The sequence below is a fragment of the Podarcis pityusensis genome, assembly GCF_964106645.2.
Source record: "Podarcis pityusensis genome assembly, chromosome: 2".
In the NCBI taxonomy this organism is placed as follows: domain Eukaryota; kingdom Metazoa; phylum Chordata; class Lepidosauria; order Squamata; family Lacertidae; genus Podarcis; species Podarcis pityusensis.
The window spans coordinates 95,292,323-95,319,420 of NC_138029.1; the positions used below are offsets into that span (position 1 = coordinate 95,292,323).

The 27,098-nt window shown below is 43.0% G+C and overlaps 1 protein-coding gene and 1 long non-coding RNA gene across 7 annotated transcripts in view; both read right to left on the minus strand.

Moving 5' to 3' along the window:
• Positions 1-18,277: 18,277 nt before the first annotated feature.
• LOC308471680 overlaps positions 18,278-27,098 on the minus strand; it is a 591,928-nt gene continuing 583,107 nt past the window's right edge. The window contains exon 2 of the long non-coding RNA XR_013983068.1: positions 18,278-19,546. This is a non-coding gene — a long non-coding RNA (uncharacterized lncRNA). The remainder of the gene's footprint in view (positions 19,547-27,098) is intronic.
• Positions 18,278-27,098, minus strand: part of CHL1 (cell adhesion molecule L1 like) — a 203,485-nt gene continuing 194,664 nt past the window's right edge. For all 6 annotated transcript variants that reach the window (XM_080995642.1, XM_080995639.1, XM_080995641.1 and 3 more), the window contains 3 exons: positions 26,609-26,740; positions 25,736-25,808; positions 18,278-23,425 (listed from right to left, as the gene is read on the minus strand). In XM_080995642.1, the coding sequence (XP_080851768.1) occupies positions 23,209-23,425; positions 25,736-25,808; positions 26,609-26,740 (422 nt within the window). In that variant the 3' untranslated portion in view covers positions 18,278-23,208. The remainder of the gene's footprint in view (positions 23,426-25,735; positions 25,809-26,608; positions 26,741-27,098) is intronic.

Below are 27,098 nucleotides of genomic sequence, written 5' to 3' on the forward strand. Positions count from 1 at the left end.
ATCCCCAGAAGTCTGATCCTATGGCAGGGGCTTTTGTTGCTGATGTAGCTTGCTCCTTTCTCCTTGATTCAGAAGGATGTCATTCATTTGGGTCCTCGTTATATTTCTCCCCTGTGGATATTCACATTGAGAATGGATGCCGTTGACTATGTGATCTAGTTTTCTTCCGCTTCTGATGTGCTCCTTTGTGATATACACTTCACCTTTATCTAGGAGGAACAGTCATATTGATGCTACCATTTCTGTACTGGGGTAGATGGATGTCGCTGTTTGATGCTGGCACATTTAGAATTGCTGAAAAGTAAATGATTGACATGACTCGAATCTCGTTTCCATATGAAGGTTTTGGAATGTCGCTGCCTATCAAATCCATTTTTACTGCCAGTAGTAGCATACAAGTGAGCCATTTTACTCCCAGAACCCATCAGTCTCTCTCTCTTTCTCTCCTGCATGTACTTAAAACATAGCAAAGGAAATAGGGATGTCCTCCAAGAAAAGAAATGATGTTGTGACACAACAGAGAAATCATCGTCCAGAGAATAATGTTTAGTATCGCAGATAGAACTGCAGCTGAATAATGGAGATATGACTCTTGGGAAGTATAGGTGCTGATGATGTTTGTTCTCCAACCCACTGCACAAAGGATAAACGAAAGTGATGTATGCGATGCACATTTATTATCCTATAAATAAATATTGGTTGCTAACACCCTAATCATCCAGCCCAGACTGGTTAGTACTTCAAGGTGTCCTGCAACAGCAATGCACAGGGATGGTGCAGATATATGGATTGGCACTGTGCATACTCAGGAAACAGAAATGGGGGTTGATCAGAGGGGAAGCAGACATATTGGTTCATTAAGGTCGGGGGGGGGGGAGTGGAATCCAAAATCCACTGTTAGGCATTACTTTCTTAGGACCAAGCAAAATATAAGAACATAGGAAGAGCCTGCTGCATTGTTCCAAGGGCCCATCTCATCCATCATCCTGTTCTCACAGTGGCCGACCAGATGCCTATGGGAAACCCACAAGCAGGATTTGAGCAAAGGAACACATACACACTGCATACCGCTGCAATTTCCAGTAACTGGAATTCAGGAGGATTGCTGTGTCCAAAAAGTCACAAAATAGTGAGAAAGCTTTCAAGTTCTCCAAAACTATTCATCAGGCTGGATGCTAAACAAAATACAGGGGTGCGGGACCATAAAATCATAGGGGCTGCCAACTCTAAGGAGCCCAGGTGTCATGGGTCCTGTCCCTGGCTTGATCACACAGTAAAAGTAAAGGGATCCCTGACCGTTAGGTCCAGTTGCGAATGACTCTGGGGTTGCAGCACTCATCTCGCTTTACTGGCCGAGGCATACAGCTTCTGCGTCATGTGGCCAGCATGACTAAGCCGCTTCTGGTGAACCAGAACAGTGCATGGAAACGCTGTTTATCTTCCCGTCGGAGCGGTACCTATTTATCTACTTGCACTTTGATGCGCTTTCAAACTGCTAGGTGGGCAGGAGCAGGGACCGAGCAACTGGAGCTCACCCCGTTGTGGGGATTCGAACCGTCGACCTTCTTATCACACAGTAAGTGTAGTTAATTAAAAAGGATGCCTTATTGTCAAAAGAAACAGATAGCTCTGGACGGCTCTAACACAGCCTCCAGCATCATCAGTCAAGATGACCCTTCTGAAGACCTCTTCCAGTTTTTACAGAAGATATTGAACTTTCACACTTTGTGTCTCTTGCTTTGTTTCTGGTCTAACAGCCCTCCCCTTAGCCGACTCTTAGGAGGTATCAGATCAGCTCCAATCTCTTGTCGTTCTGAAAGACTACTTCCTTCTCAGTTCACACATGTTTGAACTTCCCAAGAGCTTTGGCTGGGTTCCTGCCCACTCTCAGTCATTCCCTTGTCAACCGGCATTCCAAGGGGTGGGGGAGTTGACACTACCTGATGTTCATCCTCCATGCCAGTTAACCCTCTCTGTTCCTGGCTGCTTCCTTCAGTTGGCTGCAAACCTTCACTGGGAGCTGGCTCATTCCTGACACCAGGTCCCTTCAGCATCCACATTAAAATATTTGGTAGGGCCTGTCCTTTGGGGCTAGAGAACAAAGGCTGCACCAAACCTGCACGCAAGTGGAGGGGGTCTCTCTTCCTCTCCTTCACTGCTGGGTTGGGCAAAAGGGACAGTGGGCAGTGGTGGAAAGAGAGGGCTGTGTATAAAAGGACAAAGGAATTGCCACTGAAGTCCAGTGCCTTCCCAGCTGCTGCTGCACTTAGCTCTTCCCCGGCGCCTCCTGTCTCTCATGCATCCCAGTGTGAGTCTTCAGACACACACACACCCAATACTTTATTGTATTGTACACGGTGAGAGCAAACACATTGGGGTTTTACAGTGTAGGTTGCATGGTGTTCTCAAATGTATGAGGAGCCTCACAGACACAAAAGGCTCTGGAGTGTGTGTGTGTGTGTGTGTGTGTGTAGCTAGTAATTCCCTATGCCGTCTCTCATCTGTTTACCGTCAACGTTGAAAAACACCTGGAGACGGCTAAAGAAGATAGCATTCTTACCAGATTACACTTTACTATGTGCTATGTGTCGCCCCTAGGATTGGGATAAAGAAACACACATTTGGCAGATCCCCAAAGGCAGGCACAGGAACCTCTGGCACTGCTACTAGTTTAACCATTGCAGAGACTCCACAAAGAGTAAGCAAAATGGCAGGTTGGTCAGTTTAACACTTGAGCTGCAAAAGCAAAACTATGCCAGCACCATGTGCAGTTCACTTGCTCTTATACTGCCTAGAGAGCTAGCGAACTATAGTTTAGCAAATCATTATCAAAATAGTCCCATTAAGAAACCGCAGCTTGTAATTTGGAATGTAAAACATTTCTTATCATGTCAGTTTGCTTGGATGGCAATGGGTGTCTTTTCTCTTTTCTTCTCCATCATGGAAGGAACTTCAGAATGACAGCATTAAGCATTAACATTAGGGTGGTGGTGGTTGCTAACACACGCTGTGTAAGAGCAGTAAGTTTTCCATCTGTCAGTCAAAAACTGAGAAGTTTTGCTAGGCTGAGTAAGCTAAACACTGAAATGCATGTTGATATAGTCCAAGTGCTGAATGAACGTATAATAGCAATAACATGATTTATACAGCTGACCTCTTTTCTCATGAAGGGACAGGGATGTGTTGCAGTTTGGGGTTTGTCTGTGGTTTTCTTTTTTCCTATTGTTTTGATTTTTGCTGAAGAAGCAATTGCTTCTGAGGCATCGAGAATGGCTCTGCCGAATTTGCCTTGACAGTTTCATGTCATTTATTTCAAGATTCTCTTCAACACATTAGGAAAAGCTTTCCCGAAATGCCATGGTGCAAAGCAGTTTCCCTGTTTTATTTTTAAAGTCGAGCAGGAACAGGAAGATGATGCTGAATGCCCAATAAAATTATTAGGCGACTCATTACATTTTGAGGTCTACTCCTCAGATTTGGACACCTAAAAGTATGAATATATTTCACATGCTGTTAGTCAGCTCTCTGTTGACTGCACTGTTTAATATATAAAAGGCATCTTTAGACACATGAAGAGCCTAGGAAGAATCTGACAACTATACCAAAATGATAGTTATTGCAGTTTCATATAGCGGTGTCACATGACAGCTTTGGGGTATATCCATATCATAGACTTAAACTAGTTTAACAAAATTCCTTTTCCCAGGGAACTATTGGAATTGTAGTGCTGTAGCACTCTTGACAAACTACAGTTCCCAAGGTTCTTTGGAGAAACCATGACTGTTAAAGTGCTATAAGCTCACATCTAAATCACGGATGAGGCCTTAGTATTTTTTACCATTACATCATACCTGCATAAACAAGCCCATATATAACAACTAATTGTTGTTGTTGTTTAGTCGTTTAGTCGTGTCCGACTCTTCGTGACCCCATAGACCAGAGCACGCCAGGCACTCCTGTCTTCCACTATCTCCCGCAGTTTGGTCAAACTCATGCTGGTAGCTTCGAGAACACTATCTAACCATCTCATCCTCTGTCGTCCCCTTCTCCTTGTGCCCTCCATCTTTCCCAACATCAGGGTCTTTTCCAGGGAGTCTTCTCTTCTCATGAGGTGGCCAAAGTATTGGAGCCTCAGCTTCAGGATCTGTCCTTCCAGTGAGCACTCAGTGCTGATTTCCTTAAGAATGGATAGGTTTGATCTTCTTGCAATCCATGGGACTCTCAAGAGTCTCCTCCAACACCATAATTCAAAAGCATCAATTCTTCGGCGATCAGCCTTCTTTATGGTCCAGCTCTCACTTCCTATAACAACTCATAGTCAACCCTAATTAAGAAAGAACAACAATAATTGTTTATTGAACAACAGCAGAAGAGCCCCTATAATGTGACAATGGGCTATCATTGCAAGCTGTTCCATAAATCTCTGTTGCTACTACTGGTTACAAATCTACTCTTCAGCAAAGAAAAGCCATAACAGCCTTCTTATTGCCTGTCTTTGGGACCTATTGAGTACAAATGAGCCTGCTGTGGTCTCCTGAATTGCTTCCTCTTTGAAACAATATGTTCCAATCAATTCTTATTCCATCTCCCTCCCTCTTCTTTCCCCAAGGTAACTCTTGGGAGTCTCTTCGGCACTGACAATTAATTTCTCTCCTCTATTGACTCCCCATCAGGAATCCTTCTGGTTGGTTCTTCGGTTCCACCAGACACAGCAGGATCTTCTGCTCTTTTTCTTAACAGCGGGGACCTTTCCTCACTGTTGTAATTCCCACCCTAATCTTTCATTACACAGCAGGTCACTGCTTCCTAAATCCAGCACTGTCAGGGGATGCAACAGGGCAGCAACTAGTACCTGGTTTGAAGTGAAGACGTTTTGGAATTCCATGTTCTTTCTTGCAGTTGTGTCTTGTGCTGTGTCGTAGAAGATGTGCCTTTTCAATATAAACCAGACACAACTAAATTATGAACTTTTGAACTGCTTGCTTACTTGAGAGGCAGCAGGAACATGCAATTATTAGGGCCTCAAATGGTATAACTCTTCTCCCTAAATAAACTGCTTAATCAAAAGTGTTTCCCAAGAGGTCTGCAAATCAAAGTGTAGATAAAACCCACAAAAAAATTAAAAAACAAATATTGATGAATACAGATTAAACAGCAAAAATATTTAGTTGACTAATTGTGAGTGCTAATTTTAATTAGCTGTCTGCAACTTAAGAATTTGTTTCTGATCCATTTGGGTAATAAGAAATGAAAAATGCCCTTTTTACTCTAACAGAAACATCCGATTTTGTTATAAGTGACATTCAGGGTGAATGTTAGACCATGCTAAATCTTCATGTACTGAAAACCATGGGAAAAGAGAGTGCTCTTTTGGTCAGGTTCTGTTTGCAGGTTTCTATATGCATCTGGTTCGCCGCTTTAATAACAGGATCCCAGACTACATGGACCATTGGCCAGACCCAGCAGGTTCTTCTTATGTCATTATCTAGACGCCATAGCTGTTTAATGTTAATCATTCTTCAGAGTTGGGCAGGTATATTTTTATTCCTTTCTGGGATGCTCCTTCTCTTGGATGGCCTTTGTTGTGAATTCACAGAATTGGACTATTGGATAATTTATCGCTGCAAATAATTTCACTGCAAATGTATACAGTGGTAGCTCAGGTTACATACGCTTCAGGTTACATTCGCTTCAGGTTACAGACTCCGCTAACCCAGAAATAGTGCTTCAGGTTAAGAACTTTGCTTCAGGATGAGAACAGAAATTGTGCTCCAGCAGTGCGGCGGCAGCAGGAGGCCTCATTAGCTAAAGTGATGCTTCAGGTTAAGAACAGTTTCAGGTTAAGAACGGACCTCCGGAACGAATTAAGTACTTAACCCAAGGTACCACTGTATTTAAAAACCTGTACCCTAAAGTGCTCACCCAAATAAATAGATAATCTTACCCTGTCTACATAAGGACGAGCACACAACAAAGAAGCTGCAGGCGTAGATACTTACCCACCCAGTTAAAGGACCAAACACCTGGATAAGTAAAACTGGTTTTGCCTAGTGTGCAAAAATCCTCAATGGTGCCAGGCATGCTTCTTACACAGGACCTGCAAAGTCAGGGTGATAGAAGCTCGAAGTCTTGCTGTTGTGTTACAGGACTTGGCTCGGGGTCCCTTCCAACGATGCAGTTCTATGATTCCATTATCTCTTTCAATCAGCCCAGAAACCTTCCCCACTTCTAGCAGGATTAGCCATGGCATGTGAACACCCTCTAATTTCGGATGCAGTCCCAAGCCCTCCAAGTGTCCCTGTTTTTCCCCAGGCACAGTCCCAGATTTACAAAAGCTGCTCCAGTTTCTGATTTGTTTCCAGAATGTCCCACTTTTCCTTAGGACGTCCCTATTTCCTTTGGCAAAATGTTGGAAGGAATGGAGAAAACAGAGGACCTTCTCAGTAGTGGCGCCCTCCCTGTGGAACACACTCCCATCAGATGTCAAGGAAATAAGCAACTATCTGACTTTTAGAAGACATCTGAAGGAAGCCTTTTTAGGGAACATTTTAAGTATTGATGTTTTATTATGTTTTTAGATATGTTGTAAGTTGCCCAGAGTGGCTGGGGAAACCCAGCCCAAAGGGCGGGGTACAAATAATAAAATTGTTGTTGTTATTATTATTATTATTATTATTATTATTATTAATTAGTGTTCTCTTATTTGGCAAGCTCTGATCTAGGTCACAGAGAGGAGTCTTTTGTGTGAATGTGCTCACTACAATACTGTATATGTATCACTATTATGGTGCTGGAGGAGACTCTTGAGAGTCCCATGGACTGCAAGAAGATCAAACCTCTCCATTCTGAAGGAAATCAGCCCTGAGTGCTCACTGGAAGGACAGATCGTGAAGCTGAGGCTCCAATACTTTGGCCACCTCATGAGAAGAGAAGACTCCCTGGAAAAGACCCTGATGTTGGGAAAGTTGGAGGGCACAAGGAGAAGGGGACGACAGAGGATGAGATGGATGGATGGTGTTCTTGAACCTACCAGCATGAGTTTGATCAAACTGTGGGAGGCAGTGGAGGACAGAAGTGCCTGGCGTGCTCTGGTCCATGGGGTCACGAAGAGTCGGACACGACTAAACGACTAAACAACAACATCACTATTATAGTGTTGGGCAACCTGATTTCAAAGGGCTTCCAGGTGATTCATTTACTAAATCTTATCTTTGTTCCACACTGAGCTTGGATTAAGTTAATGTGTTTATTAGGAACAATTAGCCAGGGCTTGTGATTTATGGTAAATTGCCAGCACATTGTAACAGTTCGACTAGCTTAGCAATTTTCAGATATGTTTTTAAACGAATTGCTACTTAGAGGAATATAAATACACAGAATGATAAGTACCTGAGCTCGATTTCTGCAGATAAAGCAGTAGTTTCATGAAAACACTTAGTAACAGATACAGAATAGGTACTTTTAATTGTTTAATAAATGGCCATAAAAATAACTGTCGCTAAAGCTGTAAGGAGTGAATTAGTCACCATGTGTCCAACCATCTGCAGAGAGGGAGTGCAAGGCTTTTTACAGTGAAAGAAATGGTGCAACAAGTATTGCCAAGAGCAATTAAGGGGCACTTGTGATTTCACACAAGCCTGCAGAGACACAACATATTCAAATGAGCTGGGAGGAAAGAATGGCTCTTTCTAGCGAAGGGCACCTCCAACAAACCATATTGCGTCAAAAGGGTGGGAGCACTTGGCTCGCTGTGCTTTCTGATCAGAATGAAGTCTTGTGGGTTGCCTCTTTACTGGGTTATGGTAATATCTGTTTGCTTGTTTGCTTGTTTTTGTAGCTATGTATCTTGAGGATAAAGAAGCAGACAGGCTTCCAAAGTTTAAAAAACAAAAACAGCTTGCCTGGGGAGATCCTCAATACTACATCAATGGCACCAGCAAGTATCAGTTTGCCTGTAAAACTTCTCTCTCTCTCTCTCTCTCTCTCTCTCTCTCTCTCTCTCACACACACACACACACACCCTGTCTGCTGCTGTTTCCAACAATGAACCTGCACAGTGCAAGTAACTGGTGGCTGCTCCTCCACCCTGCAGTGGTGGTGCTCCCATTCAGATGGACCAGCCTTGAAGCCTGATGGAGCCTGACAGGTTCCAAAATGCTCTGGGAGATCTTCCAGAGGAGAAGGCACTGGGGACCAACAGAGAAACGGCGACACAATCTGCGAAACTGGCACTTTTAAAAGAGCCACATAACTTTCATTCTGAATTTGCAAGGAACTGATCCTTCCGCATGACAACACCTGCATTTTGGAGCTCCATACCCACTAATATTAGGCAGGCACTTTCACTGTCTCGCTTTGACACCTGCTAAAGAAGTTTCTATTTCAGCAAATTTAAGCAAGCTGGAATATTTTCTGCAGTGGCACTTACCTGGCGAACAATACAGGGAGCTGGTTCCCAGTAAAACAAAAAATTTTCAATCCTAGACCTACTGACTGCAGATTAAGTCCCACTGAATTCAATGGGGCTTACTTCTGAATAGACATAGAATCATAGAATTGCAGAGTTAGCGGGGATCCCAGGGTCATCTAGTCCAACACCCTGCAATACAGGAATCACAACTAAAGCATCCATGACCGGTGGTCACCCAACCTCTGCTTAAAAACCTCCAAGGAAGGAGAATCCACCACTTCCTGATGGAGTCTGTCCCACTGTCGAGCAGCTCTTACTGTCAGAAAGTTCTTCTAGAATCTCTTTTCTTGTAACTTGAAGCCACTGGTTCAAGTACTACCCTCCAGAGCAAGAGAAAACAAGCTTTCTCCATCTTCCATGTGACAGCCCTTAAGATAGTTGAAGATGTCTATCGTATCTCCTCTCAGCCTCCTCGTTACCAAGCTAAATATATCCAACTCTATCAAACGTTCCACCTAAGGCTTGGTTTCCGGACCCTTGATCATCTTGGGTGCTTCTGACCATGTTCCAGCTTGTCAATATCCTTCTGAAGCTTTGATACCAAGAACTGGACACAGTACTTCAGGTGTCGTCTGACCAAGGCAGAATAATGTAGTACCCTTACTTCCCTTGATTGGGACACTTCTGTTGATGCAGCCTAGAACAGCATTTGCTTTTAAGATCATTCTGTAATGGTGCAATCATATGCACATGTACTCAGAAGTAACTGCCATTGGGTTCAATGGAGCTTACTCTCCTACAGTAGTTGTGTATCTATCAGACTGCAGCTTGACTATTCAGATGCACTCTCAGCTCCAATTTCACTGCCCTGAAAATCATGTAAATGAACCTTCATTTCTCTAAGTTGGTTCAACTTGTTTTTCAAGCTGATTTCTCAATACCAGACAGCTTGACAACTTTGAGCTGAATCCTTTTCTTCTTATAATCAAGATAATAAGCCCTAAAAATTGATAGATTTCACCACAATGGGAAATACCCATTAATTGTTGACATAATTGAGTCTTTACAGAGTAATTGCACGCAATTATCATCTCCCTGCTGTCAGATTTATTTTAGTAATTGACTGCATCACCCAGGAATTACAGACAGAAACCTTGATTATTGGTTCAATTAACCTTAAAGCATCTTGTCTTTTGCTTCAAGAGATGCTTTAGCTTCCCAGGCAAGCGGCAAACTTACCAAGAACATGGCTCAGTGATTCACAGACTCTCAGGCTGCTGCGTGAATTTCATCTTAGCTTAATTATTTGATAACTGAAGTCAGGTTTAGGAGAAGCAACAGTGGAAAGTGTTGTTTTGCTGTTTCAGCTCTTCATTCACATATTTTCAATCTTCTCCCCTCATAAGCAAAAATTCCCTGTAAAATCTGAATCCTACCACAAATATCTTTCCCGTCTTATTTATTGATAGAATTATTACATTAAAAGCAACCTTCAGGGTCACCATCAATAAACCCGGCACTGTTAACAGAACTCAATAGAACTGTTTGCAAATGGCTTCTCAAAATTTTCCACCTTATTTCCTGGGAGAGAAATTGGAGGGAGAACTTTTTCACCAGGTTTCTTCGGGGAAAGGACAAATCTCCAACAGTTTCTCAGAAGTGGGTCTCGCCACAATCTTATAGTAGTAAATGCAGGAGAACAGCCCCTGTAGCCAAACACCCCAAGGGTAGTACAACAATGTGGGCAGCTGTGAGGATTCATCCCTGCCCCCACTGCCTACCCTCATATCCAAGATATTCCTAAGTGAATCAGCACATAGCACAATACCCAGATTATTAGGTTCTCTGTATGACGCTAAGCAAAGGAATCATGCAGGGCTATCTTTAGCATATGTGGCGCCGGGGTGCAAAGATCTGCCCAGCGCCCCCAAATTACCATATTTTTCTGTGTATTAGACAAGGTCGACCTATACACGGATAGTGGCATGGGGGGGAGAAGCTGCACACTGCCAGCCATCTGGTTGGTGGGCTCACAACTCTCCCCCGTGCCGCTGCGGGGGGAGAGCAATCCCCGCCACTGGCAGAGGAAGAGGAGTGCGGGGGGAGCACATCGCCCCGGCAGCACGATTCTGGTGGGGTGCCATCACAGCTGCCCCCCGCCACCACAGGTGGCATGCCATGCCCCCAGGACGCTCGTCACGCCCCCAGGACACACATCACGCCCCTGCAGGCAGCACACCATGCCCCCGGGATGCGTGCAGGCCCAGCTCCACCTGCTCTCCGTCCCCCAGTGCTGGAGAATGAAGCTTCCCCACTGGTCCCTGCAGAGGCTTGGGAGGGAAGCTGCACACCTACCAGCCATCTTGTGCCCCCCCCCCGAATTTGGCGCCAGGATGACCTGTACCCCTTGAACCCCAGGTAAAGACTGCCCTGGAATCATGTTCCAGGACATACCTATCTTCCAACCTCCATCATACGCTCTATAATATATGTTGTCATTGCTCCTCCAATGAGTCCCACCTCCCAGAGCCACACCATTAGCAGTGGCATAGCACCAAGCACACACAGAGTTGATCTGAGGCCTGAGGCCTTGTTCTTGGCATGACAGCGTCAGTCCAGCAGGCCCCTAGCGAACCCCTCTGGCTGGCATAGCCCTCTGAGGCTTGGGGCAAGTGTACCCAGCTGTCTCACTCCTCTGCACGGACCTGAATAGCACACCTTGTTAACACACACACCATGTGTATGTGTGTATTGTTTTCATTGCAAATAATGAAAGCAGGAGCAGGAGCCATGCTGGCTACCTGGCCACCATTTTGCACCATGCCCTTGACTTCACAATATCCCATGGCCTTGGGGGCAGGGAGAGAAAAATGGGAATTGCCACAGAAAGAAACTGTCATAGAGACATTTTGGAGAATAGTGAATGCTTTTTCTGGGAGAGAAAGAGACAAGTCTCAAAAAATCTCATTTTCTCAGGGGAAAAAGCTCTAACTGAAACCCTTTATTGACAAATGTTTGCTCAACTCCTTGAAAACCTCTGGAGAGCAAGATTCCATATGTGACTGCAAGCAACTCTCAGGGATGCTAGGATAATCTACCAGGTGTGATTTCCCATTTCAATGTTGCTGTTTTCCTAGAATTGTAGAATTATAGAGTTGGAATGGACCACAAAGGTCATCTAGGCCAACTCCCCATAATGCAGGAATCACAGGTGAATAATTCCTGACAGACGGTCATGCAACCTCTGTTTAAAAACCTCTAATGAATACCATTCTTGTTCTATTTGTTTTGTCACATGACAATTGCAGATGTCAGTGAATGTTGCAGGGGGAGCAAGGCTCATTGTTTGAATTATATGCATCTCAGTTTTGATGACATAAATGCTGTGAATGAGAGCTGACAGATCTGGAACTTTGACTTGATGGCTGTGTTATACTCTCATCCAATGCTTATGTGAAGTCTGCAAGCAGGACCTGGGTACCAGAGCTTCCCAGTTATGATGCCTCTGACACTGGAGATAAAACATACCAATTCTGGCTAGCAGCCAGCCATTATGGCTATGAGCCATGGTGGCTGTCAGGGAACTGACATCGGAGCTAGAGGCGGAGGGGAGGCTCTCAAATGATGCTGGAGAAGGGCCCAGAAGGGAGAGAGGCAGCTCAGCAGATGGGGAAGCAAATCAGCGCAACACCAGAGATAAAGGGGGGCAGATGGGGGAATCGGCGAGAGGGCTCCAGGACTCTTCACCGGACACCAGCGGGGAGAGCACGGGTCCTCCGCTACCCACGCCCTCCCTGCGCAGAAGGCTTCCGCGCAGGGAGAGTAGGAGGAGACTTGGCGTCAAACAACTTTTATGTTGGAAAAGGTTTAAGAAACGCCCACTGACGGATTCTGCTAGCGACTGAGGCAGCCACGAAGTGAAGGGCTGTCCAGACAGAAAGGTTTAACAAGGTAACATAGCCAGGAGAGGCGGCAACTTACGCACGAGCAACCCATACTCATTACAATGGCTATGTTATAGCTCTGGTGTCACAGGCAGTTTGCATCTGAACACTAGTTGCTGGGATTCACAAGTTGCACTGAAGTCCTGTTTGCATGTGGGCTTCCCATAAGCATCTTGTTGGCCGCTGTGAGAACAGGATGCCAGACTGATGGGAAGTTCTCAATAATGTTAGTTTGAAGCTATTTTCTCTTTCTTTCTGTTTGTGTACTGCCACCCGTTCTTTTGCAGCCCATACAACGTGGATGCCTGATGATAACAACACAAAGAGAATGAAACAATATTTAGATTCAAACAGCAGAGACCAAACAGGCCAACATTTTCTACCCTGTTGTGAAATTGACATATAATCCATCATGTAATCACTGGTCCACTGTTCCGCAGCGATGTGAACATGACATCCTTCAGGTTGTTTTAGAAGATGCATCACTCTCGCCTGCTGCCTTCATAAAGATTTGGGATGCCATATATATGAACAGCATGAGCAGAATGACAGAGCGTCACCATTTTCCATGGGGAAGAAGCTTGGTAATATGACAAAGAATTAGAGCATGGGTAGGCAAACTAAGGCCCGGGGGCCGGATCCAGCCCAATCACCTTCTAAATCCAGCCGCCGTCAGTCCGGGAATCAGTGTGTTTTTACATAAGTAGAATGTGTGCTTTTATTTAAAATGTATCTCTTGGTTATTTGTGGGGCAAAGGAATTCGTTCATTTCCCCCCCCTCCCAAAAAAATATAGTCCAGCCTCCCACAAAGTCTGAGGGACAGTTGACTGGCCCCCTGCTAAAAAATTTTGTTGACCCCTGAATTAAAACCACCATTATGCAAATGGATCCCACATATTTCAATAATGTAGGATTATAGTTTCTTGTGGCACACCAGTTTCAAGGCGAAAGCATGGGAAGTTGTCAAATCTCAGCATGTCTGGAATGTGAAAACAGATTAAATAAATTATAACAACATGCTAACTCTCACCCCATAGTGGTGTGCCTAGCTTTACACTCTATGTTGGTTTTTGAGACACATATCTTTTGCTGAATTTATATTGCTGTATTCTGAATGTCTTTATGTGTTTTATAATTGCAATATTTTTATTTGTTCTAATAATGTTGTGTTCTGTTGTTGTAACTTGCTCTGGGACTTTATGGTGAAGAGCAGGTAGCAATATTTTCTGAATGAATAACAGACTTGTTTCCTTCTGTGTTATGCAATGGTTATAGGGCTCAGCAGACTCTGTCCCCTCCCCCAAAAGTCCTTTCATTTAGTTTGAAAAGTGGGTCCTTTCCCCAGAAAGTTCTCAGCACTGAACATTTTGAATGATACTCTCTCACTTTGAACATTTCGAGCAAAACTCTGGAGTGCTTTGGACAATTCTACCTCAGTTGTTTATTTATTCAAAAGGTTTATAATCTGTCCTTCACCAGTGCAGATGCCAAGATGCTGCAGAGCATCAAATAAAATAAACAGCCAAGATAGAAATAAACAACTGCAGAACAAGCTCATCAGACTTATGAAGCCACTAAAAAAGAAAGAACAGAACAGAATGCTGCAATTTTCTCTTTATTGCCTTTTGGGTATAAAATCATCCTCAACTGGACATGGGGGAAGTCTATGTACCAGTGGTGGCTGGTGCCTTTCAGCACTAGTGGGGCAGAATGCAGGGAGCCCAAACAGCAGGCAGAGGTAGAGCCAATGGAAGGCAAAGCCAACGAATTCTAATTCCGCCCCCATCCTAGACCCTGCTAAATTAAGCATGAACATCATCAGTGAGGACCCAGAGGCACCAAGATGAGAAAAGTGAAGGGCCGTAGCTCAGCGGCAGAGCATCTTATTACATGCAGAAGGTCCAAAGTTCAACCCTCAGCATCTCCAGTTAGTCTTGGGAGAGTCTTCTTCCTGGAACCCTGATGAGCTGCTGCAAGACAACGTAGACCATACTGAGCTAAATAGACCAATGGTCTGACTCAGTATAAATCAGCTTCCCATGTTCTGAAGGGTGATTTCTAGGCCAGCTTCTAAGGGCTGTGGGGTCTTAGGGCAGGAAAAGGAACACCATTAGTGATCCTGCTGCAGCTGCCACTCATATTCTCCTTCTCTGGGTGGACTGGCGGGTTCATCCAGCTGTGGTGGTGACAATGGTGGTGTCGGGGACTTGGCAGAGGAGGAGTGGTGGCAACTGCCCTCCCCCATCCTGACACTTCCAGGTAGGAGGAAGAGGAAGACAGTATAGAACTATAACAGGGGTTTGAGGGAGGTCACAGCTCAGAGGCAGATGAGGGGGAAAGTTGGGAAATCATGGAAGAGCAATACATGGCCGACACATTATCATTAGAAAGCATTCCAGACCCTCCATCTCCCAGAAGCCAGTGAGCCTTATGAGTAGGAGAGCAAAGAGCTTGAAGACAGAGGGCACTCAGAAGCACCCGTAGAGGAGATGATGATGACAATGAATGAGGAAGTAGGAGAGAAGGGGAAGGGAAATTCACTCAGGACAATGCCATTATCCAAGAGGCTGGGGTCTATAGCCTCTCTCTATAAAGTATGAAATAAAAAAGGACTTTAAGAAACTTTTCCTTGTCTTTATACTTTCCCGGACAACCAGCCAGGAGCCGCTGACAGTATCCTGACAGGTGGAGTCAGTAATGCACAACGTTGCCATGGGACTTAAAAAATGGCCACCTCCCATCACCAATAAGAGCAAGTCATTTCATGACAATGGAGGAGAGGGAGGATGGCAGTGGCAAGTGCTGGTGGGAGCCCAGCAGGCCTGGTTTCAGTCTCAGTGGTCCCTGTAAGGACTTATGGGAACCGGCATATGTCTGACTGTTCTGAGAACTGATGTCCAGCTTGCTCAGGAAGTCTCCCACAAGAAGGTCACCTGAAAAGGTGTGGCCAGACAAGCCAGACAGGCCAGATAATGTAGGCAATACATTATCTCTCCCACACCCAAGGCATAGTTGCATTGCCAACATTCTTAGTGTCTGAAGTCCCGTTGCACTAGATCTCTGGTATATTTCAAATTAATGAAATTGTGGCTCTAGTTAGATCAATTACAAGTATACCTGCACATGAGAAATGGTGACCCTACTCCCTTGACCCTACTCCCAAGAGTAAGCTTAGCAGTCAAGGAATAAGAGGATCTTGTGGATCAGGAATTGGTTAAGTTGAAGGAAGCAAAGAACAGAAATAAATGCACAGTTTTCCAAATGAAGAGTAGAAAGTGGAGTCCCCTAAGGATTGGTATTGGGACCTGTGCTTTTCAACTTGTTCATAACTTGTTCCAGAGTCAGGTGTGAGCAGGGCAGTGGCCAAGTTTGTTGATGACACTAAATTATTCAGGGTTGTTAAAACAAAGACGTGATTTCCAAAAGCACCAAAAGGACCTCACCAAACTGAGCAAATGAGTAGTAAAATGACAAATGCAATTCAATGTAAATAAGTGTAGAGTGATGCATGTTTGAGCAAAAAAATCTGAATTACACATATATGCTCACTGGATATGTACTGCAGGTGACAAAACAGGAGCAAGACCCTGGGGTCATAGCAGATTGCTTGCTGAAGATGTTGACCCAGTGTGTGGCATCCACGAAAAAGGCAAATTTCATGCTAGGAATGATTAGGAAAGGAATTGAAAATAAACCAGTCAATATTATAATGCCGTCATACAAATCTATGGTGCAAACACATTTAGAGTACTGTTTACAATTCTGGGCAACTCACTTCTAAAATGACATTGTAGGGTTGGAAAAGTTTCAGAAAAGGGTCACCAAAATGATCAGGGGTATGGAGCGACTCCTCTAGGGAGAAAGACTGCAGTGTTTGGGACATTTTAGTTTAGAGAAAAGGTGAGCCAGAGACAGCATGATAAGACATTTATAAAGAAAGTGGATAGAGAAATACTCATAACACCAGGACTTGTGGACATCCAATGATGCACAGCGCAGAGTAAAACTATGGAACCCGTTCCCCCAGGAGGCAATGATGGCCACCACCTTGGGTGACTTTAAAAGAGGATTAGAGAAAGTCATGGGGAGAGAAGAAGAAGAAGAGTTTGGATTTGATATTCCGCTTTATCACTACCCGAAGGAGTCTCAAAGTGGCTAACATTCTCCTTTCCCTTCCTCCCCCACAACAAACACTCTGTGAGGTGAGTGAGGCTGAGAGACTTCAAAGAAGTGTGACTGGCCCAAGGTCACCCAGCAGCTGCATGCGGAGGAGCGGGGAATCGAACCCAGTTCACCAGATTACGAGTCTATCGCTCTTAACCACTACACCAAACTGGCTCTTAGAGAGAGAGAGCTATCAATGGCTACAAGCCATGATGGCTATGCTTGGCCTCCACAGTCGGGAGGCAGCTATGCTTCTGAATACCAATTGCTGGGAACTGCAGGAGGGGAGAGGGCTCTTGTGCTCATGTTCTGCTCCCTGGTTTCCCACAGACATCTGGTTGGTCACTATGAGAACAGGATGCTGCACAAGATGAGCCTTTGTCTGATCCAGTAGGCTATTCTTATGTTCTTTTGTACCTCTCTGTTAGAGCAGTGCCAACCCCTCACTGTAATTTACTCCCATGTTTTAGACAGGGGTCAGCTGGAATCCCCTTGCTGGCAAAGTAAACAAGATGGCACTTTGACTCATTCTGAGTCCCTCAGGCTGGATCTTATGGTTCCATATTGCACTCCTAACTTTGTGTCTCTGCCGCCATTTCTCCTCATCTCCTGGTTTCAGTCAGTCATGGAGCATATGATATTGCAATGAATCTGAACCTCTGCGCTTTCAGTATCTGAAGGTGGAAGTAGCATCTTTATTCTCAGCCCAGTGGAGCACATGATTGTGAGTTTTTTCCTCTCCCCATTATGATACTGAGAAAAGTATCAATCTCATTATATGTGGAATATGAATAGTAATGGCAAAATTTCAAATGCCCTTGAGACCTCCCTGAAAGGTTAATACCTTTCCAAGGTGCATTTGTATTTGCACGATGGTTTGGCCTCTGTGCGTGTTTAGTTCATGAAGGTAAAAAGGTCGAAAACATTAAATGCACAGTCGCAGAGAGATGGGTGCGTGGCGCAGAGGAATTGTTTGATAACACAAGTGAGAAGAATGCTGCAAGTGAATTGGGGACTGAGGTGAAGGAGCTAAGCATTGGTTGCAAATTGAATGGCATCATCTTCCCATTTCCCATCAGTCCAATAAGTATCATGGCTCAGTTTGCAGTTCACAACAGCCTGCTGGTCAGATTTTACATATATATATTTATTTCCCCCCTTGCACAGTGTCTGTCATTTGCTTTTTAGTTTCTTTGCTTCGGAGACTTTTGGGGTCTTATGAAATCCCCTGTAACATTTCCCTGCCTCTTTCCTAATTAGTGAATTTGGAGGGAATTGGGGAAATCTCGCAAATATTTTCAAAGCGTCAAAACTCCCAGTTTTATGAGGAACCATTACCATGAACAGTGGCTTCTTTCTAACACCACATCTGCATCCATTGAGAACACTATGTTTCCATTTTAACAGCAGAATCCTGGGCACTGTAGTCTGTTAAGCATGCTGAAACTTGTAAAGAGACCACTATTCCTAGAGCTACAATATCTAGAGTTCCCTGCAAAGTGTGATTGTCTGTTAAACCACAATGGAGAGCATAGTTCTGTGATGAGAACAGGGGTCCCAAGATCGAAGATGGGCTTATTGGTAGATCTTTTTGGAAGAAAATTCCAGGCATGGTGTTCAACTGTAAAATACACACACAGCAATATTTGGTCACATATTTTCATAGATGGAATTGCCTGGCTCTGGGAGTGCTGAGAGCCATCAAAAAATTGTGCTACTCTCATATTTCATAGGATAAGAGGATACCTCATGTCAGGCTTTTGAAGATTACATCAAGTCAAACTTTTATTAGCAAAGTTGAAATTCATGTAGAATGAAAATATTTTTTTTTAAACCATACATATACATCGGCATGATACAAACAGCAACTACAATACAAACACACTTTTCTAAGCCTTAATAAACCTCCACTAACATTGATTTCAAAAAGTAACAGTATGCGCCTGGTATTCATGTCCCCATCTTTTTTTTTTCCCCATGAAGAAATGTGTATATATGTATATATAAAAACAAATTCTATGCTTTGGCTCTGACCAATTCTGTGGAAAAGCTGAAAAATTACAGATGATCCCAAATTTGGAGACTTGAGGTGAATAGGAATGGGACTGACATGTAAACATTTAAGACTCTGAATGGCAGATTTATAGTGTAATCCTGTTTACTCTGAAAAAAGTTTCATGGTTGCCATGTCCTTCCTTGACTCCATCAACCCCCCCCCCCCCATGTGTTGGAGGAGCAAATTCTGCTGTGGGCAGCCTGTTCTGTACTTGCAGTTGGTCTAAACAATTCAGAACCCTGATCTGCAGCCACCCTGTCTCCCATTTGTGCATAGGGATGATTTGCAAATAAACCTCCAATGTCACACTTTTAACTAACCTGCACTCATCCTGCACTCCCTGAGTTTCTACCCAGGAGTTTGCATTCAATATATTATGCAGCCTCCGTCATGCAGAACAGGCTACTCACTGGAGAAATTTTACCAACAACATGTGAGTACATGATAAGAGGAGACAGGGCTTTCTTTTTAATATGATTCTAATTGAATGTGGGGAGGCAGATACCTGAACAGGGTTTGGTTTAAGACAGTTTACCTCCACAGGAGTCTGCACATGATTGCACGTTCAGAGGTGAAAGACTTAATATTCCAACTGAAACAAATCCTAGTCTGAGAAGGCCTGCTCTGTTGCCAAGTCAATGGAATTTTAGGAAGATGGCAATTGGACCATTTCTGCACAACCATGGGTCCATAACAGGACTGTTTTTTTCAGCTGGAACTCAGCAGAACTCAATTCTGGCACCTTTCAAGTGGGCGCCATTACCATTATAAGGGAACAAGAGTTCTGGCACTTCTTTTTCTATAAACATAGCGTGGGTCCACATCCTATGGAAAAGAGCTCCGAAACAAATCAAAATCCTCAAAGCAGCTGCTATATAATCTCACGGATATTGCTAGAACTACTCTATTATTGAAACGCTTTCCGTACAATCTTTATAAATTATAATGAAACAAAGAAGAATTAATTATTTCTTCCTTTCCAGTAAGCAGTGGCTTATGATGTGTTATCTACTATGTTGCATTATTTGTACAGTTTGAAACCCTTAAAGCCATATCGTTTTGTAATCTTAGGCCAATTTCACATTGTAAATCACCATGAGATGCTTTTTAGATATAATTTTAATTTTGCATGGCAACTATATTTTCCAAATATGTTATTCAGTCATATAGTGATTTGTGGTGGACGTAGTAAGATATTGGGACCAATTGTAGCTTATATACCGGCTCTCACTGTGTTTTTCCAGTGGCTAGCTGTTTCAGGCTATGCAGAATACAATTGGGTTTATCCTGACAGTTTCAAATCTGTAGACTTGGGGCAGGAATCACATGAAGAAAAGAAGTTTCCAAGTATGGCCCATCCCTTTCACATAAGCTTTCTGAAAATCTAAGTATGCAATGTCAATTTATCAGCTCTGCATATCAAGTGGCAAATATTTAATATTACCGGAATTTTATATTTCTGAATGCAGAAAGAGGTTCAACATAACCTCTGCTTTTAAGATGATAAATCAACTCTGCTGTCACCTCAAATTTACACTTATTGTGGGGGGAAACAACATCGCTGCTAAAATCACAGCATGTATTCTGGCTTCAACTATTAAGCTCGTACTGGAAAACAATAATATTTCTTTTTCACAACTCCCTCCCTCTCTTGCTCAAGAGAATGTCCAGGAATGTTCAGGAGTTTCATGTTGTTTTTAAAGAAGTCTTTAGAGCGTGTCAATGGAAAGATATTAATAGGCAGACTTGGAAAAAAAATCTCACACTATTCATTAATATTCAGCTAACACATATTAAACAATTCAATGCAATTTTTTAAACATTTTCATTGTGCACTTTCTTTTGGCATTTTATGTTTTCTTCTAGCTTTGAGATGTGACATTAAGGTTTACACCTTCTGAAGGAAAAATTGGAATAGATAAAAGCACTCATATGATAAATGGGAAACAGAAGGGATATTGCCATAGCATCATAAAGCATTTGTAAAAAGTCTGATACATACTGCTGTTATGTGATGGTCAACAAGGTGCTCCCAGGTAACTGAATGCCTTAACAGGGCTTTTGTGTCCCGTCCCCCCAGCAGATTTTTGTACCCACATTGGGAGGTCAGCCTCACGTTTTGAGTCCGTGAGGACTAGCAAATTTCCACATCATATGGTGGGCCCTGAAGGGCATTGAATGCTTTGCATCCATCCAGCTCCTCAGTCCCTCTAAAGAAGGCACATGAGACTTTGGCTCAGATTTTTCCTCTGTGGCATTTGCACAAGGAAGGCATTGCTGTGTCTGTGTATCTAGTTCAGGTTTTACTACTTTCCAAAATACCACTGAAGGAATGACACAAGCTTCCTCACTCCCTGCCAGATTTTAAGTTGATAAACGATAACACACAGCCAATCTTGGTGACGCAGTCTCCTCTGTCACCTGTGGAACAGGCCAAAAGAACTACCTGTGTGAACTGTTATAAGAGCCTAAATTATCTCAGTCATCTTGGCACCAAATGCTCTAATAATCCCCCCAAAGTAACTGACTGAAGTGTTGCCAACTGGGATGCCCATTGCACTAAACTGAAGCCCTATGAAGATTCTGAGTCCGCCCTGGAGTAAGCGGAGCTAGTTCTCCATCACTATTTGTTAAATTCCATAATCACCTCAAAAGAGAACAATAGTACCATCATATTTGTACATGCTCAGAATTTATTTTTTAAAATGCATGCACCAGATTTATCAGTATGTATATGTAAATGCTTACCAAATAATATGGGGAAAGGTTGAATAACAAACTGACTATATGTTCACACAAAATGCTGAGATATCTCACCCTGGGATAATTTTTCATGCAGCAGCCTCCAATATCATTGTCATTAACCTGACCACGTGTGCATAAAACTCACTGGAATAATTCTAGTACTGGGTAACAGTTGCTCTACAAGCCCAAATAGACAACTCTGCTGGGACTAAATAATAATAATAATATATAAAAGACTTTTTTCAGTAATGACATTTCCTTTGATTCAGTAGCACATAAGCTGTGCCTGCAATGAATTTTAAAATATTCCTTGGGGGATTGTGTGTGTGTGTGTGTAACAGGAGGGGGGAAATTGAGTACAGCAGAAATGCTTCTCAACATGTTTTGTATGAAAAATGTACCTCATTCATATAAAACTGGACTTGACAAGAGAAACCCAGTTGATCCTCAGTTCCATGGTCCCAGAAACCATTGTGTTTTGCTGCAAAAAAAAAAAACCCAGAACAACAGCAGCAACAAAAAAAGTGTGTCTTGCCCCCATTCCAACAATATAAACAGAATATGTACAAAAAGGTGTGTGGGTGTACAAATATACAGCTAGGGTACTGATAAACCCAGTTTGCTTCAAAAGGCAGCACTTTGCTTAAAAGGGGTGCTAAGCAGTCGGAGAACCTATACCCTCCCTGAACCGACTGGAGCTCAATTGCTCTGAATCAATTGTGCTTTCCCCAGCCAGAAGAAAGCTCTTGCAGCTGATTTCATAAAGAAAGAGCACCAGCTAGTGGTCAAAAAGAGGAGAAAAACTTTTAATCCAATGTTTCAGGAAGTTTGGCAGAAGGTAGATCATGCTGCATTTCGAAGCCCCTGCCATCAACACGGAATACGAATTCCATAATCATTGGGGAAGTTGCCTTTAGGACATTAAATAATGTAGCATTTGGAATGCATTTATTTAGAATTCTCTCTCTCTCTCTTTAGTGTGTAGGACTTTACTATAAGTAACTGTTGATTTCTCTGCCCGGAGTCTGATCCCTGTAAGTACCGGGGTTATGATAGTATTAGAAAATGGGCTTTGAAATGTTTATACAAAGGCAATGAGAAACAAAGGAAGTTCTAATTTAAGGTCCAATCCTTTTAGCTATAGTGTGCCAACAAACATTCGGAATTGAGTGGGTGAGTAGTAGAGTACATTGCACTGGGATCGTTCTGGATACAAGATGCCACATTGCTACTGTGGGTCAGTGTTAGCACACCATCTGCAAATGCAATACACTGGCATGGCATAGTGTTGCCGTGCAGCAGAGAACTGAGCACCAGGTGGGTTTAGCAGAGGCAGGGCTGGCAATGATTTGGTCAGACAGCATCCTATCTGACATTGGCCAACCCAGGGTGTGTCATGCCAGCACAATCCTAAGCATCCAGTAATTGGTAGTCACTTTTTAAAATGCGATTGCATCTGAGAGGCAGTGCAGGAGGACTCCTGTGACCCACCATCGAAACCAAAGACGCCATAGTAAACATTTTAGTGTCAGCTGTTTGAGTGCCGTTGCAGCCACACATATCTAAAGGACTGGGTCGTAAGAAACATGGAGGGCACCAGATCCCTATATACATATATAACACTGAAGTAGCCATGGTTTTGGTCAGACTGAGTGGCATATATCTTACCAAACTGTAGGTCTGAGTCACATTTTAACTAACTGAAAACCACCGCGCCTTGAGGAAGAAGAGTCTCAAAAACCAGCTTTCGAAGTCAACCGCCTATTTCTACATAGGCCGGATGTCAAGGTCTTGAACTTTCCTGCAGCCTACGTCTGACCTGTATGATATTTGATGGCTAGTAAACGATAAATATGGTGATCTGAAATGAATTATTCATGCTAACATCTTATGCATGGAGAGGGAAGGTTGCTGTAGAACTGCCAATGCTTTCAACCGATGCTTTTTCCTTGCAGCCCGTGTAAGCTCCAATAAAAGAGCCATCTTCGTTGAACATTCTGTGGTCCCCGTCTCCATAATCCACCAAACTGTCAGCGCTTTCTGCAGTTTTGATGTCCATGTTAAGAGACCGCAGGCTCCCTTTGAGTGGCTTTTCATCGCTGTCACTATAAAAGGAGAAGCATGGATGAGAAGCACAAACAGGCATTTTCCACATAGCCACATCAAGGGAAAAGAGCAATTGGGAAAACTATTTGGAGCAAGAACACTGTCAATTTTAGTTTGCCTATTCCGAGATGGCCAAGGGGTTTTCTGAGTGTCATTTCTTTCTTTCTGCAAATCATGTCTCCTGTGTTCTGCATCCTGCAACCTTCCTAAGTGCTTGCACTTCCTGAAAAATCCCATGATGTCTTTAAATAGAAGGAGGGGAGATAGTGTCCGTGATTGTTCTTTTACCTTGAAGTCTTTTTACTTTTAAAGAAATCAGGGCAGAAAGTGTTTTTGAGAAAGGGAAAGAAAGAGAAGAACTTGAAAAAACAAAATCAGCCAGCACAGCAAACCTAGGTGCTCGATAGCCAAGTGCTCTGCCCATGTAGGTTTTTTCACATCAGGAAGTATGAGCAGCTGGGGTGGCTGCAGAATGCTAAGGAAATGTTTTCTGGAATGAAAAACAAAGACTCCACCCTTAACCACCACACCATGATACAGAAATGCAAAGAAATTCTAAAGTGTCCTGACTAAGTGGAAGAAAAACAAATAAGTCTCCTTTACAGGGGAAGAAAGCAAAAAACAAAAAGCCAGAGGACAGATTTTGGCACAATTACAATTATAGCTTAGTTTTGGAAGCTGATGGTTCATCCAAGTAAAAAGGAAATTAGATATTTAAATAGGATCCAGCATGATCTACTTACATTTTAAATTTGCTTATTTTAATAACTCTGTGAACCATGGAAGCTTCTTGAGGAAAACAATCGATCAGGGAACTGGTGGCCTTCCAGATGTTGTCAGATTACAACTCCCATCATCCCTGAGCTAGGGCTCATGGAAGCTGGAGTCCAGCAACATCTGGAGGATCACAGATTTCCCATTCCTGATCTATATGATTGAATCTTTCACTTGCTTGGTTTTATTTTTCCTTGACACAAGTTCCTGGGTTACAGATATCCTTTCACTACACTCTTGTCTATATAACATTATTTACTTTTAAGTTACAACAAGGTAATAAAGATTCTTAGATCACCCAAATTGGTGCAAATATTGTTGAATTGGAGGAGCAATTTCTACTCAGAAAGTAGGAAGAGAAGGGAAGAAGGAATAAATGGGAAGGTAAGTCTGACACATCCCCCTTTGAGCAGAAACCAAGGAAAGGGAAGAAGATACCAATGTTAGAGGGATAATCAAGGCATGGAGGTGAACCTGATACTTTACCTGCGGACTGAAAGATACCACCTGCATGACTTGCTTACCTTTCTAATTATCTGTCCCATTAAGAAAGCATTAAAAATTAAATATACAAGGAATTATGCAGAACTTGTAAATGGTACATTATGTGGTTTTGTACCTTAGGTGGATCATTTAGATTTAGTCAGAAACCTTTTAAATTCACCATGAGGAACAGCTGGTTTGCTGGATCAGGAAACAGTCATTACATAAGGTTGACATAGATTTTAATACGTATAATAACTTGCATTGCTCACAACAGTGTGGCAAATTTCAAACAGAGACCCCATTCATTTGTTTCTGTTATGGAAGGGATTGTCCTTGTGCATAGCGGGAAATCTGCACGGCATTTTTGTTGAGTTTCTCCAGCTTATAGAAAACAACTAAGCAGTTTTGTAGAATTCTATGAATTATATAATACCAACAAGACCTGCTTATGAGATAAATGCCCCAAGCTCAGACTGCATGGCTTTTACAAGCCACTTTTGTGTTCTTATACCAATAATTTAGGAACTTTCACTTTGGAGACTTTGTAAGTAAACCATTTTTAACTTACCAAAAGTGTGGTCTTTTCTATGCTAAGGGAAGAAGAAAGTTTTGGAACTCACAAGGACATATTTTAAAGGTCTAACAGCCTATATTTCTATGCTTTACCTTGCTACATGTTTTATGATTTTAAATCTCTGCTTGGGTTCTCTTACCAAAGAGTACTTCCCCCAAACCTGGATCTTGGCATCCAGGAAATCCTCCTTCTATACCTATTTTTTTCTTTGTCACCAACAGTAAGTGCCCAATCTGGAAATAAAACCACCTTTAATATATCTAGAGATCTAGACAAGAAACAATTCACAATGAAGAACCATTCCACCAGCCATTTTCCTTCATCAAAATGTGTGTGAACTTTAGTATTCTAGATGCATTTCATGCCAATGTAGGATCTCACAAGATTTCCTCTGAAAAATGATTGCTTGTGTTGTTTTTATTAAAAGACATTCCAATCGATAGTTCAATGCAAAGAGCTATAAGCACACACTAACCTATATTCACCGAAGATTTCATCTTTTATGGATTGGCCTTCGGGATCTGGATGCAAATCTTCTTTTTCTTTCACTGTACAGAAAGAGAGATAAGACTTTCTCAGTTGTTCTCTGCAAATTCCATTTGCTCTGCTCATATGTGACATTGTGAGCAGGTATGATATGGCTGCAGAAGAAGAAGCTGGAGCCTTCCCTGGCAAACTGGGCTTGAATGCAGCACCTTTCAAATTTGGCACTAACTACAAGCTGTGATTGGGATGCGGGTGGCGCTGTGGGTTAAACCACCGAGCCTCTTGGGCTTGCCGATCAGAAGGTTTGCGGTTCGAATCCCCGTGACGTGGTGAGCTCCCGTTGCTCGGTCCCTGCTCCAGCCCACCTAGCAGTTCGAAAGCACATCAAAGTGCAAGTAGATAAATAGGTACCACTCCGGCGGGAAGGTAAACGGCGTTTCCATGTGCTGCTCTTGTTCACCAGAAGTGGCTTAGTCATGCTGGCCACATGACCCAGAAGCTGTACGCCGGCTCCCTCGGCCAGTAAAGCGAGATGAGCGTCGCAACCCCAGAGTCGGCCACAACTGGACCTAATGGTCAGGGGTCCCTTTACCTTTACCTTACAAGCTGTGATTGATTCTTCTCATAGACTCCCTATTGGAGTTCCCATCTTCCCTTTGGAAGACTTACCTTGGGATAAAGGGATGGGACAACAGAGAGGAAGGCTCACTTCCAGAAATTCTGCAAGGCCTCTCAGTGGCTGGAATGGACCCACAGAGCACCATTTCTTAGAGGGGATCATGGAGCTTCTGGCAGTCTAACAGTGCTTTGAGCATGAGTTAGATGAGGTGTATTCAGTTTGGAGAGCACAAGCACGGTTTACCTGAGTATTTCCCTCCTTTGTTCCTTTTAACAAAGCAGACTGTGAGCAACAATAAAGTCAGAAGAGCAATGGCACCCATCAGTCCAATAAACCAGCCTTGCGTAGAGATTCTTTCATAAATCCCAATGGATGCTTCAAATGAGAGAAATGAGGGGAAAGTACGTGCATCAGAAAAGAAGAATATCCAAATCATTATATTCTCATTTACAATAACTTAAAAGATGCATTTTAAAACTGATTCTGCATGAAACACTTTTTGCTATAGAGGAACGGATTCCATCATTCCAAGTGGGACAGAACTGAGGATCAACATTTATATTAAAGGCAAAGAAATAGTTTGCAGCACACGCAACTGATCTCTGGAATGAGAATTCCAACAAAGATTTTGATTAAAGAGATTCATGCCAAATAGGAAAGCCAATACAGATCTTAGGTAAGCCTGTCATGCAAAAGCAGTTTTTGGAATAGAGACAGAGTTAAAAAGTATACA